The sequence below is a fragment of the Erythrolamprus reginae genome, chromosome 2 (assembly GCF_031021105.1).
Source record: "Erythrolamprus reginae isolate rEryReg1 chromosome 2, rEryReg1.hap1, whole genome shotgun sequence".
Lineage (NCBI taxonomy): Eukaryota > Metazoa > Chordata > Lepidosauria > Squamata > Dipsadidae > Erythrolamprus > Erythrolamprus reginae.
The window spans coordinates 321,832,158-321,848,686 of record NC_091951.1 but is presented as its reverse complement, the minus strand read 5'-3'; the positions used below and the strand labels follow the sequence as shown (position 1 = coordinate 321,848,686).

The following is a 16,529-nucleotide window of genomic DNA, read 5'->3' as shown; positions in this document are numbered from 1 at the left end:
TTATGCCAAAGCATATTTTAAAATAATATAAATTAACAATATATATTGTTAATTTATAATGTTAATTTACATTATTTTAATATATTAACAATATATTAGCAATATATTCCCAATCAGATTAATTTACCTTCATTTTGTTTTGTTTTTTGAAATTAATCATCAGATAGGATAAATTCAAAAATAATAAATACTTATATTTTATATTTACTATCATATCATATCATATCATATTATATTATATTATATAAATGTTCAGATCAACAATGCTGTGACCAGCTCTGCTTCCTTAATTGCTGCAATATTCTATTCATTTTGATTATTGCTGGCTGTCCTTGAATAGTTTGCAGCTACAAGGAGGCAATTGTACAAATTCAGAAATCAAACTGGGAAAGAGGGAAAAACATTCTTGTTGATAAAAAGACATGACACAGGTTTGTCAAAATTGCCTAAACAATGCCATTAATGCAATCACACAAATCTAGTAAGAAAAAACACAACTGATTATACCTATAAATATGAAGGGAGGGTTACACAACCACTTACTTACACTTTTACTTCTGACAGAGAGTGAGTTTGTATCCTTGCTCATGATGTTGCAGTTGATCTGGCTGGGATTTTAGCAGCAGAGGTTCCAACAAGAGAAAATTTTACCTAATGCAAAGAAAATATACTATTATAGTTTCAGACAACCTTTCAAGGTACCATGCTGCTGAATTCCTGTATTCTTCAAATAAAGTGCTTTTGCTTGTACTAAGCTAGCATTCCCACCATCCTGAGCAACATGAATTTTCTAATGGATCAGCCAAATGAAACAAGGCTTCTGTATTAACTTGGCGTCAAGAGATTTCCGAGATTGCATATCAACACCCTCCAAACAAATTAGATCAATGTTTTCCATTTGAGAGGGTGCCTTTATATTAGCACAATGCTATATACTATGCATGCTTAGAACTATATTCCAGTTCTCTGAATCAGTATTAGTAATTTGTACTTGTAAAACATATGTAAAACATATTCCCTGGGGACAGTAAATCTATTTGGTAAAAGAGAATGCAATTAGGATCTAAAACTGCAATACAAAACTATGTACAAACATGAAACATAAAAAAATTAAAAGGAGTCATAAACTGCAAATGTAAATGGTCTCAAATAAATAGATACAGGATTATGGCGTTCTGTTGCAGTGTAGCATAAATGGGATTTATAAATCTGGACCTCTAGCATAAAGAATACTCTGCTTACCCTGATTCTAATTTATTTTATTTATTTATTTATTTTGTCCAATACACAATGAGGGTTTTAGTGAGTATATATCAATATACACATAGTAAAATACATGATGAAGTTTATAGAGGAGATACTCATAGTAAAATATATCTAAGAAAGAATAGAAAAGAAGATATAGGAATAGAATATATAGGAATAGAATATATAGAATATATAGAATATAGTAACAGAATATATATATATATATATATATATATATATATATATATATATATGCATATGCATATGCATATGCATATACATATACATATATATATATATACACACACACACACATATATATATACATACATACACACATATACACACATATATACATACACATATATATACATATACATACATACATATATATACATATATATATATACATACATACATATATACATATAGGAATAGAGTATATCATGAAAGAATAGAAGAAGAGATATAGGAGATATAGGAGAGTAATAGGACAGGGGACGGAAGGCACTCTAGTGCACTTGTACTCGCCCCTTACTGACCTCTTAGGAATCTCGATAGGTCAACCGTAGATAATCTAAGGGTAAAGTGTTGGGGGTTTGGGGATGACACTATGGAGTCCGGTAATGAGTTCCACGCTTCGACAACTCTGTTACTGAAGTCATATTTTTTACAGTCAACCCAGGACAAGGAAGGGCACTAATCTGCCTAATCTGCATTCCTGGCAATCACTACAGGGAACCAAAAGGGGCTCAAATAAACATCTCACAATAAACAAAGTGTTCACCACTCTGGACAGAATGTTATAGGATCAATGGGGGGGGGGATTTACATTGCCTGAAGCAAACAACAGGAGGACAGAGTAATTAAGGAAGATTAGTGAGATAAGAAGACTTCAGAGAAATTAGGTGTGAGGAACATCTGCTCTTGGGGAGAGTTTTCCAGGAAATTGTTTCTTAATATCTATGGGAAAGGAAAAACTCAAAAGATACGTTTGAAGTTGTGTTGTTGGATGTATCATTTGACATGTTTATGTAATTATACCCCATTTCCTTATGTTCCCAAATAAAAAGGAGTACATGGCTCTACACTATGTCACTTCACCCAGAGAGAGACAATATGTCCAAACTTTCTTTCTAGGATTCGCGTTCATGAGTGACCCCACGCGGCTGGGTTGCACTTAGCCCTTTTTGAAGAAATTGCCTTCACTAGGGACTTTGACAGCATCTACAGCGTTCTTTAAACATTTTTTGACATTTGTATAAACACTCGGCCTTAAAGTTGGGAACATTCTTTTCCACTTGATAAAGAGAAAGACTTAAGCATAAAACAGACTATTTGTTTATAAATTAAACCATACATTTAAAGTTATATATGAGTAGCACTCATATCATATACTGCGCTCTTCTCTCTGATACACACAAACAAGCACACACATGCACGTTCACACACACACAGGAAAACACCCTTGCATTCCTTTGAAATAACATATTCATTCAAGAGTGATGCACTGAATGGTTTCAAATTATTGTCCCCTCTTGTTATCATTCTGAAAAAGATTAGTAAGGATATCTCAAAGGTGGATTTTTTTTTCCAAAATATGAGACAACCATGACCTGGATTATTTATTTGTTTGTTTGTTTGTTTGTTTGTTTGTGTTTGTTTGTGTTTGTTTGTTTGTTTGCTTGCTTGCTTGCTTGCTTGCTTGCTTGCTTGCTTGCTTGCTTGCTTGCTTGCTTGCTTGCTTGCTTGCTTGCTTGCTTGCTTGCTTGCTTGATTGATTGATTGATTGATTGATTGATTGATTGATTTCTATGAAGAAGGGAGAATTTCCATAGATGTTAATGAGGATAATTAATTTGGCCCCATTTTCGGACTTTGATTATTAAAATTAGTTTGACTATTCAAAGACCAATTTTCAGTCTGAAAGAGGCTATGCAACAAACCCAGATAAGCAGGGTGAATCTATTCTATTGTTTAATGTTTTTAAATAGCAGAGCGAATCTATTCTATTGTTTGGCTAACTTTTACATCAAGAATTCTGTGAGACAGAGACAACGGCACATCTAAAACAATTATCTTGGTTATTTTAAAACATGTACAGCAAGCAAGGTGGGCCCATTATTTGTGTGTCAGTAAATAATTTGTCCGTACTTTAAACCCAATATTTAAGGTTTCAGACAAGATGTTGTTTCCATATGAAAATCTTAACGTATAATCTTTCTGAAGCAAGAAGGAAGAAAAATTGTATTCGAATAGCTCAAAATATTCAGTCTGAGTCATCCACTGATCAGCACTGGATTGTTAATAATATTTGCTTTCTTTAGAAACCAGCTGGAAATTCTGTTTACAGATGTTTGATTTTTCAAACACATCAGAAGCAAGCTTAAAAGGTGATAGATAAGATCACAGCATCCCTGCTGATAAAAACTACCACTGAGAAAATCATATTCATGTACAATGTACGGTTACAAAGCAATTTAGGAAGTATATGAACCTACATGAGTCTGATAATGTTATGAAGTAGCAATAAGAGCTAAAGGCATATGGAAATCGCAGCCTATTAGCAGCAGGTAGTAAAAACTAGCATCAGATTCAGGACCTAATTGTTTTAAGAAAAATTGAACTTATACATTGGATTTACTTCTGGAATTTACTGAAGCTATCCAATGTGGAGACAATGAATATAATTCAAAAAAATAGTCTAAAGGATAGACATATTGTAACATTAATTATTATTTTAATACTAGGTTTCAGTCAGTCCCTTACTTACTTGGCACATTCCTGTCTCTCTGGGGGAAAACTGAGCTTTTAAAAGAAAGATATACTAACAGCAAACCCACCCCAACGCACCCCAGGACCATCCTCAGCAAATTCAGCAAATGCCAGCAGCCAAATCCCCTGCAGAAATTAACTTGCGTTGGGGTGGGTATACTAACAACAAAAGATTTAAGTGCCAAAGCCCACTGCAACAACATAGCCAAGAAGGCTTCAAGAGTTGTAAACCTAATCCTACGTAGCTTCTGCTCTGGCAATCTCACACTACTTACCGGAGCTTACAAAACGTTTGCCAGACCCATCCTCGAATACAGCTCATCCGTTTGGAACCCATATCGCATCTCAGACATCAACACCCTTGAAAATGTCCAGAGATACTTCACCAGAAGAGCCCTTCACTCCTCCACTCGAAACAGAATACCCTACAAGACTAGACTTTTAATCATGGGCCTAGAAAACCTAGAACTAAGACGCCTTAAATAAGATCTAAGTATTGCCCACAAGATCATATGCTGCAACGTCCTGCCTGTCGGCAACTACTTCAGCTTCAACCACAGCAACACAAGAGCACACAACAGATTTAAACTTCATATTAACCGCTCCAAACTTGACTGTAAAAAATATGACTTCAGTAACCGAGTTGTCGAAGCGTGGAACTCATTACCGGACTCCATAGTGCCATCCCCAAACCCCCAACACTTTACCCTTAGATTATACACGGTTGACCTATCCAGATTCCTAAGAGGTCAGTAAGGGGCGAGTACAAGTGCACTAGAGTGCCTTCCGTCCCCTGTCCTATTGCTCTCCTATATCTCCTATACCTTTCTTCTATTCCTATATCTCTTCTTCTATTCTTTCATTGATATGTTCTATTACTATATCTTCTTTTCTATTCTTTCATAGATATATTTTACTATGAGTATCTCCTCTATAACCTTCATCATGTATTTTACTATGTGTATATAGATATATACCCACTAAAACCCTCATTTTGTATTGGAATACATACATACATACATACATACATACATACATACATACATACATACATACACATACACACAAACAAACAAACAAACAAACAAACAAACATTTTGGGTAGTGATGAGACCTTTCTAAAGATGGTTGAATCAGATTTGGAGAAAACTGGGTTCATTTTTGTGGCTTTCACTCTGCCTACAGGACTTTTGCTTGTTATACGGATTGTATGTATATCCTTGTTATATCCAATCCAATATCCAATCAGCCTGACATCAATACCTGAGGAGTATTGCATCCAGTTCTGGTCACCACACTTCAAAAGAGATATAGAGACTCTGGAAAGGGTGCAGAAAAGAGCAACTAAAATGATAAGGGGACTAGAGACCAGGTCATACGAGGAAAGGTTGCTGGAACTGGGCATGGATAGTCTAATAAAAAGAAGGGCTAGGGGGGACATGATAGCTGTATACAGATACTTAAGGGGTTGCCACGGAGAGGAGGGGAGCACACTATTTTCCAGGGCATCAGAGAGTCGGACGAGAAACAATGGTTGGAAGTTGACCAAGGAAAGATTCAACCTGGAGATAAGGAAGAATTTCCTGACAGTGAGAGCGATCAACCAGTGGAACTGCCTGCCAGCAGAGGTTGTGAACTCCCCAACTTTGGACATTTTCAACAGGAGATTGGACTGCCATTTGGCTGGAGTGATGTAGGATTTCCTGCTGAAGCAGGGGGTTGAACTTGATGACCTGTAAGGTCCCTTTTAACTCTAATAATACATAAAAATAAATAAAGAGGGTCTCCTTTAATGTTATTCCAGCAGGAGAAACTCTATGTGGTAGTCTGATAATTGGTCAAGTCACTGAGTCAGGGCCACAGCTGAGAAGGTACCATACCTAGATCTCCTCAACTTTTAAATCACTTATTACAATGGCTGTCATACTCAAATGTTTACGTATTTTCTTTTGGCACAACTTATAAACCCCTTTTCATCTGAAAAATAGCAGAAAATTATGTTTCATGGCAGTTTTCTGGTGAAACTCACCATTGTCATTCTTGAGGCCTGAAAGGGAAGCATAAAAAGTAATAGAAATAATAATAATAATACCCTCAACAATAGTCTTAATTTTTATTTAGTGAAATGATATATAATGACTGAGGAATTCTTTCTCAGTTTATGGCTCGGGATGACTTCTGTTAGCACTTTTATCACTTCAATGAAGAAAAATATACCCCGGTTTTATTTACCATAAGATTCCCACCTGCCTCTTTTATTATAAAGATGATTGCTAAACACATAGTATTCTAGGCAGGTTCTTAAAAGTGTTTGCTCTAGAGAAATGTATTTTATATTCTTGTCATATTCTGTTGATGCTCAAGGTCAAATTGTTAATCCAGGCACAAGGACTATCAAGGCATCATATTTATGCCAAAGATGCAGAGTGTTTTATTTGATGTTCTAGAAATAAATAGGTATGTTATGCATTGAAATTATGTCTCAAATAGAGCCATGCTATTGCTTTTTTAAATAACCAGAACAATTGAAAATGACCAGGAAAGAAACCGGCTGCTTACATGCTTCAGAAACTAAGCATGAAATTGCTGGTCTATTATGAACAGAGGCCAGACTGAAAGCAGTTTAAGGATGCTTTTATCAACTTCCTTTAGGGCAAGGTTTATTTGGCAGCTGAATAATAAAAATAGATCTCCACTCTTAGTACAAGAGCTGCTGATGGCTTCTCCAGGCAAAAGGCCACATCTCATTATCTTACTGGTGAATTTTTATTGTACAGGATATGTGCTTCATGTCTAGCATGTGTTTACAATCTCTAAGCAGCTTTTTTTTTCACCACAGGGAAAACCAAGGAAATTGCCACATATAAAATGTTAATTATTATAATTTATGTAACCAGGAAGACAGGAAGGAAAGGAAGAATCCAATGTATTGCATAGATGCAATGTATTGCATCTAATATATTTTATTTAAAAAGGGGAAGAAGAAAGGGAAGAGAAAAGAAAAAAGGGAAAGGGACTAAAAGCAGAACCTTAAAAGAGATGACTAAGAATTAAAATTAAAATAGGCAAGAAAATGGTAAGAGAATCTCTGTCTATTCTATGCACGTTAAAGTCACTAGGACCTGACAGATTATATCCCAGAGTCATTAGGAGTTGGCACAGAGTTGGCCTTCTCCGGGTCCCGTCGACCAAACAATGTCATTTGGCAGGCCCCAGGGGAAGAGCCTTCTCTGTGGTGGCCCCGGCCCTCTGGAATCAACTCCCCCCGGAGATTAGAACGGCCCCCACCCTCCTTGTCTTTCGCAAGTTACTCAAGACCCACCTATATCGCAAGGCATTCTCTTTGGTGTGTATGTGCTGTATGGTTTTTAATTATTGGGGGTTTTATATATTTTTATTATTAGATTTGTCCCATTGTTATACTGTTTTTATTACTGTTGTGAGCCGCCCCGAGTCTTCGGAGAGGGACAGCATATAAATCTAATAAATAATCATAATCATAATCATAATCATAATCACAATCACAATCACAATCATAATGTAATTTAGAACCACTGAACCACATCTTTCAATGAACCTGAAGCACCTGGAAGTACTAGAGGACTGGGAAAGAGCTATGTGCTTCGCATCTTCCAAAAAAAAAAAAAGGTGGAACAGATCTAGGAAACTACAGGCCAATCAACCTGACATCAATACCTGAGAAGATCCTGAAAAGGATAATAAAGCAACAGATCTTTCAACACCTAGAAGCAAGCAAAGTTGTAACCAGAAGCCAATATGAGTTTGTCAAAAACAGATCATGCCAAACAAATCTTATTTCATTCTTTGACAAAGTAACTAAGTTAGTGGACCAGTGTGGATGTAATATACTTTCAGTATATTACAGATTTCGAAAAAGTAGACCACAACTTACTTCTTGGTAAACTGGAAAAATGTGGGACTGACAACCTCATCATCAGATGGGTTCATAACTGGCTGACAAACCACATTCAATGTGTAGTCCTTAATGGAATTACATCTACATGGAGGGAGGTAAGCAGTGGGTGCCCCAAGATTATGTTTATTCCTCAATTTTTATAAACTATTTAGATGAGAGAATAGAAGGGGAACTCTGCAAACAACATCAAACCGGCAGGAGTATCCAACACCCCAGAGAAAAGGCTCAAGATCCAGATGGATCTCAACAATTGAACACTGTGCCCTATCCAATGAAGGGCTACCAAAATTTTTACTACCACACTGTGGGCGTGGCTTATGCAAGATGCCCTGCATTTTCTTTCAACATCTTTCAGTGCAAATTGGGTGCTCTGGGGTGGAGCTCCATTTTTGCTACCCTGCGTCCCCCCACACCCCACCCCCTCATCCAGGGAGCAGCCCACCCCTGGCCCTATCCCACAAAATGAAATTCAATATAGAGAAAAGTAAAGTTTTACATTGGGGAGGGGCACCAAATGTACAGGTACAAATTAGCTGCAAGTGGGATCTTGGAGTCCTAGGAATCATTTAAATATGAGTCAGCCTTGTGCTGCAAAGGTCAATTCAATCCTAGGATGTACAGTATTAACATAGAGATACGATCAATATCACATGAAATCTAAGTACCATTTTATAAGGCCTTGGTAAAAATCACATTTGGAACACTGCAGTCACTTTTGGTCATTACACTATAGAAAGATGTTGAGGCTCTGGAAAGAATGCAGAGAAAAGCAGTAAAGATTATATAAGAGGCTGGAAGCTAAAATATAAGAACAGTTGCAGGAATTGGGTATGTCTAGTTTGGTGAAAAGAACAATTAGGGATGCTATGATAGCAGTTCTCCAATATTTGAGGGTTGCCGCAAAGAAGAGGGAGTCAACCTATTCTCTAAAGCACCAGAGGGCAAAGCAAAAAGCAGTGGTTGGGAACTAATCAAGGAAAGAACCAATCTAGAATTAAGAAGACATTTGTGAGAATTAATCAGTAGAATGGCTTGCTGCAGTAGCTGTGGTTGCTGCATCACTGGAGGCTTTTAAAAAGAGACATTTTAGCCATTTGTCTGAAATGTATAGGGGAAGGGGGAAGAGGAAAGGAAAAAGAAAAGGAAAAGGAAAAGGAAAAGGAAATTTATATGGAGGGAGAAAGAGAGAGAGAAAGATACTTTATTTCTTAGCTTCTGTCTCTGCTAGATAAGTATGGATGATCTAGTTTTCAGTTGATATTTTTCTTCCCTGTGAATAAAAATATGAAGGTCACACTTCATGGCCAGGCAAGGATCAGAAGAAAGAATTTTATAATTAGGATACCTAGCAGAAAATATCATATCAAGTTATTGAAGCTTCATGTGATGCTCCTTTAACAGTTTGCGGCTCACAGTGCCTTATCTTCTCACATTCTGAAGTGGCTTGTGCCGTTACAGCGTACAAAATGTTCACAGGGATATATGAGTGTTGCATCAAGTAGGGAGGGGAAACCTCTTCAAAATAACAGGATAAAAGAGTCGGACGGGACCTTGGAGGTCTTCTGCTTAAACAGAAATCCCGTACCGTTTCAGACAAATGATTGTCTAATCTCTTCAGAAAATGGATTCTAAATATCATTTTTAAAAACAGAGATTGATATTAATTGTTCAGATCTGTTGGGATCTCTTGGTCCCTTGCAATCATAAATAATTCAAAGCAGCTTGCATGGAAAGTCGGGAGAAAATATCCCCGTTGGATTGTAACTATTGCTTTAAAAAAGTGAGAAGAAAGCATCATTATACTTTTTCCATTTCGCTCATAAACAAACTTTCTGAGCTCCCAAGTACTAGAACACTTCCTACTTACAAGTTGCACTCTGTTCCAGACAGTACAGTGATACCTTGTTTTACGAACTTAATTGGTTCTGGGACGAGGTTCGTAAGGTGAAAAGTTCGTAAGACAAAATAATGTTTCCCATAGGAATAAATGGAAAAGCGATTAATGGGTGCAAGCCCAAAATTCACCCCTTTTGCCAGAGAAGCACCCATTTTTGCGATGCTGAGATTCCCCTGCTGGGATTCCCCTGCAGCATCGCAAAAACACGGAAGTCTGGAGGTGGGGTTTCCCATGGAAGGGAGCCTCAGGAGAATCCCAGCAGTGCAAAAACAGTGCTTCGCTGGCAACAAAAGGTCCAGAGTTGGGGTTTCCCAATGAGGGGAGCCTTCGCCTGGCAATGGAAGTCCGGAGGTGGGGCATCCCAGCGGCGGCAGCAGGTCCGTAAGTTGAATATAGTTCAGAACAAGAGGCAAAAAAATCTTAAACCCCAGGTTCGTATCTCGAAAAGTTCATATGACGAGGGGTTCGTAAGATGAGGTATCATTGTATATTTAAATGTTCAAGCATTTTGACCCATCTACACATTGCACAGATATCATGATTTGCTTCATCATAGTTAATTGGTTGGGCTTATAGACACTAAGAGAGTTGTGACCCATCTACACATTGCACAGATATCCTGATTTGCTTCATCATAGTTAATTGGTTGGGCTTATAGACACTAAGAGAGTTGTGACCCATCTACACATTGCACAGATATCCTGATTTGCTTCATCATAGTTAATTGGTTGGCCTTATAGACACTAAGAGAGTTGTGACCCATCTACACATTGCACAGATATCCTGATTTGCTTCATCATAGTTAATTGGTTGGGCTTATAGACACTAAGAGAGTTGTAAAAATATTTACAGACACCTCACATCCTAAATACAAACTGTTTCACTCCTACCTCAAAACGACACTATAGAGCACTGCATACCAGAACAGCTAAACACAATAACAGCTTTTTCCTGAATGCCATCACTCTGCTAAAGAAATAATTCCCCCAACACTGTCAAACTATTTACTAAGTCTACACTACTATTAATCTTCTCATCATTCCCATCACCCATCTCCTCCCACAAATGACTGTTTGACTATAACTTTGTTGCTTGTACCCTTTCAATTTATATTGCCTGGCTCCTGATATGATTTGATTGCTTATTTGTACCTGGACTATCATTAAGCGTTGCACCTTATTATTCTTGACTGACTTATCTTTTTTTTATGTACACTGCATATTAAAAGGAACAAAAAATGAAATGAATGACATTGATTTTTAGCATGCACCACCTTAAGAAATTTATGCATATTAGGCAAAACTGTACTTTCTCTGCCTAACAGTAGGGATGGCCCTTGATCTCAGCCTAAGGCAAAAATCCTTTTATTGCTCGTGCAATGCAAAATTGAATATTCAAATTTTGTCCTTGAAAATCATGCCTGCTTACCAAAGTTTTAATCCAACACTATACAGCATAAAAACTCCTGGAAGAATATATGATATGGATTACCTTAACAACTGTACAGTTTTTCAGGAGGTAGAATAATTGAGCTTCCTCTAGTACAGTGTATAATTTTTTAAAACATTCACAGCTTCTCCAAACAACTTCGTAATTTACAGCTAAAACACAAACTATACTAGGATTTCAAAAGAGTATTGAACGTAATATTAACTTAGCAGGTATCCTTAAAATCCTCCTTTGAAAGTAAAGAAAAATATTTAGGTAAGGGATAGAAAGTCACAGAAAGCAGGAAAAAAGCCATTTTGCACAACATTACATAACTTTTTAAAGCGGGTGTCACGTTTTGCTTCTTAAAAACAGCATTCTGTTTTTAACTTGCTCTGGTTTAACCTAAATTCTAAGATATGGAAGAAAAGTCACTTTGAAAAACAGTCATCCTTTTACATCCCTGCAATGAACTGACAATGGCTTACTATCTTGGTCATAAGAGGAAAAGAACTCTCCACTGGCTGGTCTGTGTGCTCTGATTATTGATTCAGAGGAAAACATTTATTTATCTATTGGACATATATGTCACCCTTCTCAAAGGAACATGCCTGTTCTCCCCACCCAGTGAAGGACTACAAAAAAATTTACTACCACATTGTGAGCATGGCTTATTTTGTGGGTGTGGCTTGCCAGCCATGTGACCAGGTTGGAGTAGCCTGATGATCATGTGACCGGAGTGGCTTAAAGGTCACTTGACACATCAAGGGTTTAGGTTAAGATTAGGGTGTCTGGCATCTCCTCGCCGCAAAGAGATACAATTTTGCTATCTATTTACTATTACTGAACATCCAAAATATATTATTTAATTCTATGTATATGTGCCATATATGTACATACATATTACACACAGGCACACAAAAATATACATTATCTACTATATAAACTGTATGTGTATGCACACACACACACACACACACACACAGCTCTTCTAAAATTATACACATTCAACCTCATTTACTGCAATAGGAAAAACAGACCCAGAGCCCAGAAGGGAAAAAAATAAAAAAAATTAAAAAATTATACCGGTTCTACATACTTGACCAAACTTTTTCTACTGGTTCTGTGTACCTGACCATACCTGTAGGAGTTCATTACTGTCCCTACCCCACCCAGCTTCTCTGGCTATAGGTGCTTTCCAGCAAACTGCTTCATCATTGCACATCACTCTGAGTGTGGCTAGTTTGGCAACATTTGGCCACAGCATCAGCCTGACCAGGAGACTACAGACAACATAGCTCTTCTTCCACCCTTGATCCTGGCCAAGCAAGCCATTCTCCCTGATCCCAAAGCTATGCAATCTAAACCTTAAGGGAAGCAAATTGTGGTATCAGAATACCCATCTCCCAGAAGACGCATATATTTGGCCTTCCACAATATTGTCATTCATACAAAAGGGGGGAAAATGCACACCAGAGGGTCTCTCTGGCAGCTACTGGTAGAAGCAAAAAAATCACGTGAAGTGTTGATAATGTTTATAATACCTTGGTAAGACCACACTTGGAATACTGCATTCAGTTTTGTTTGTCACGATGTCAAAAAGACGTTGAGACTCCAGAAAGAGTGCAGAGAAGAGTGACAAAGATAAAACTAAAACATATGAAGAATGGTTGCAGAAACTGGGTATGTCTAGTTTAAAGAAAAAAGGACTAGGAGAGACATGATAGCAGTGTTCCAATATCTCAGGGAATGCCACAAAGAAGAGGGGGTCAAGCTATTCTCCAAAGCATCTGAGGGTAGGACAAGAAGCAGAATGTGGAAATTTATTAGAGAGAGAAGCCACTTAGAACTAAGGACTAATTTCCTGACAGTTAGAACAATTAAGCAATAGAAAGCTTGCAATTTGAAGTTTCCGAACACTCTTCAAAGTTTATTTATGTATTTATGTATTTATGTATTTATGTATTTATGTATTTATGTATTTATGTATTTATGTATTTATGTATTTATGTATTTATGTATTTATGTATTTATGTATGTATGTATGTATGTATGTATGTATGTATGTATGAATGAATGTATGTGTTTGTTTGTTTGTTTGTTTGTTTGTTTGTTTGATTTTTATGCTGCCCTCCTCTTTAGACTCAGGGCAGCTTACAACATGTTAGCAATAGCATTTTTTAACAGAGCCAGCATATTGCCCCCACAATCCAGGTCCTCATTTTATCACCTCGAAGGATGGAAGGCTGAGTCAACCTTGAGCCGGTGATGAGATTTGAACCGCTGACCTACAGGTCTACAGTCAGCTTCAGTGGCCTGCCATGCAACACTCTACCTGTTGCACCACCCGGGCTCTTTTGCGAAGTTTTGGGGCTAACGACAGGAGACAGACTTATAAGGAACTTTTTTACTGGGCAACTTCTCTGTACAACCAGCAACTCGCAGTCTGACAGCTAGCCCTTTTATAGGGAGCTGTCAGATTCATCGACCGAAAACGTTTGAGCATTCTCCTACTCAAACGCTGGACCTAGGTGAAGCCATGCATACAGTTAATAACGTAACAGGTATGAAGTGTAAACCCAGACATCCTTACCTTTTCTATTTCAAACACAAGCATCCATATCCTTCTTTACAATGCTGGTCCTCCTTTATTTATCATAGATGAAAAGAAACAATCCCGAGAAGAATTATCATCAGAAAAAGAAATCATCTCTTGTCTAGGCCAATTCCTTCAGATTGTTACTTCTCTGCTTCCATTAACAGCAATTGTCAAGAATTCCCTCATTCCTTGTCATCTCACTCAAAATCTGTATTTCCAGGCTGCCATTAGTATTGGCAAAAGAGGCACCTGTTCCATGTTGTCCAGTAGCTTAGCCCAAAGAAAAGTGGGTGGACTTCCTAGAACTCCATGGACCACAGAGCAGGTAAGTGAGACATCTGGTATGCAAGCTGCTGTTGCCTACCTGTGTCCCAAAGAAGAGCAAATCACTGTGCTTTTCCTTAACACAGTGCTAATGTTCGCTAATGTCTAGCAGGTTTTCTGCAAATTAAATAGTGTACTATTAGCAAAAGGAACCGACGCTGGTGGCAAGAGAATGAGGCAAATGGTAGCTGAAAACTTCATGTATCCTGTTTGTTCTGGAAATCAGTGCTGCATTTGGATATTTTTTACTACCCATTACCCTCTTCTGCACTGCCAGTTTGGTACGATTAGCAAGAAATTTAATTTCATGCTGTTTCACTGCACATTATTGCAATCTAAAGAGGCAGTAAAGAGAAGCTGAGCTGTTTCTATGAACAATAATGTTTCAAAAGGGCTGGTGGGAAAAGACGAAATATGTTTTTTTTAAAGACGGGGCTCAGACAACCCTTATCCTCTGCAACTCTGGGATAGTTCTCAGATGAAGTATTTCGCTTGCTTTTTCATTTATGTTTGCATATTTAATAGGCATTTGTTAAATGCAAAGGGATTTGTTTGTGCGTGTGTATGTCAGAGAGTTGGCAGGGCAGGACAGGATAAAGCAATACATTGAGGAATAGCAGTACAATGTACCTCTACCTAAGAACGCCTCTACTTACAAACTTTTCTAGATAAGAACCGGGTGTTCAAGATTTTTTTGCCTCTTCTCAAGAACCACTTTTTGCGGCACAGGCGGAATAACAGTGGGACCCAGAAGGTTTGGGTATAATTGGGTCACTTTATTAAACCAAATATCGATTAACTAATTAACCAATTAAACCACGTGACCTGCAGGGGTGCATAAATCAAATGGGGGCGGAGTCAACTGTCACCAATCTCATCTGAGCAACTCTCGGGTGAAAGCTCCTTGCCTGGGCATAGGGGATTGGTAAACTTACACCTGCCCCCTGCCCCATGCCACGCCCCCATGGCGTGTGGGATGGCTCGCCCCTGGTCTCTGGTAAGCCCCAGCCAGCGAGCCCCAGGAGCGACCCCCTCCCCGCACCCAAGCCGGTCGAGCCCTGTAATATGAGAAGGAGATCACCCCTCACCTCACTAGAGGTGCCCCTAAAGGAGATCACACAGTTGCTGCTTATGCCCATTTCCGCCCCCTATCGGCCTTCCCCCCCAGTGACCTTGGGGGGGAGATCTAGTTGGTGAGTACACCCCCTAACTACACTCCCATGCACAGAGTGGAGTAGGTGAAAAAACAGTCACAGCTAAGCCAATCTACTGTGACTGCCAAAAATTCCTACTCGGCCCCCCGAGGGGCGACCCATCATATGCACCCTGTAACAGAGGGAGGGTGGGCGGGTGTCTCCACGCCACACAAGAGGAGCGGCACCACGAGGCAGCTCCTTATATAGGGTTGCCTCCCTCGCCGCCCCTTGACCAATCGGTGCCTCGCGCACCAATCTGACATCACTGCGGCCCCCGGTGCTGACGTGGGGCCGCAGGCTCCGCCCACAATGGCGGCCTCCTTCTCCAGCCCATGCCGCAAACACCGCCGGCTTGGTAAGTCGCCGACGGCCCCCACTTACAAACCTGCGACTCCGAAACTGTAACCGGAAAAGGCAGGGAGAAGCCTCTGTGGGGCCTCTCTAGGAATCTCCTGGGATGAAACAGAGCTGGAAAAGGTGGAGAGAAGCTCTGTGGGGCCTCTCTAGGAATCTCCTGGGAGGAAACAGGGCCTCCACCCTCCTTGTGGTTTCCCTAATCGCACGCATTATTTGCTTTTATATTGATTCCTATGGGAAAAATGGCTTCTTTTTGCAAACTTTTCTACTTAAGAACCTGGTCACGGAACGAATTAAGTTCATAAGTAGAGGTACCACTGTATAGAAGTCTAGCATTTTAATAAATTATTTAGCCAAAAAGATTTTAGTCCAGCATTTTGTATCAGCAGTCCCCAACCTTTCCAGCTCTATGGGCTGGTACTGACAATGCAGTGTGTGTGTGTGTGGTTTTGCATGTATGCCACTTGCACTAATGCAGCTTCACACTGTCGCACACTGCTTGCATAACCCAATTCCCAACAGGTCATGGCCCGGCAGAAGACTGCAGAGCAGGGGTTAGGGACCCTTTGTTTTATATAAACTACCCAATAGGTTAATTTACCGTTCAACATGTCTTGTAAACCTAACCACAGGAAAACTGAGTAAATGATATCTAAGGCAACAACTGGTGTATATGCTGAGAACATCAGAACATCAGTGTCTTTTTGTGGGCGGGATAGTTGCTCATAGGATTTTCTGCCTCACATCACCAAGTAGAGTATTGGTCTT

General features: G+C 38.9%; 1 protein-coding gene across 2 annotated transcripts in view; it reads right to left on the bottom strand.

Moving 5' to 3' along the window:
- The window catches only part of PDE4D (phosphodiesterase 4D), a 945,814-nt gene that overhangs the window by 811,667 nt on the left and 117,618 nt on the right, over positions 1-16,529 (bottom strand). For both annotated transcript variants that reach the window (XM_070743323.1, XM_070743330.1), the window contains exon 2: positions 548-651. In XM_070743323.1, coding sequence (XP_070599424.1) covers positions 548-589 — 42 coding nt within the window. In that variant the 5' untranslated portion in view covers positions 590-651. The remainder of the gene's footprint in view (positions 1-547; positions 652-16,529) is intronic.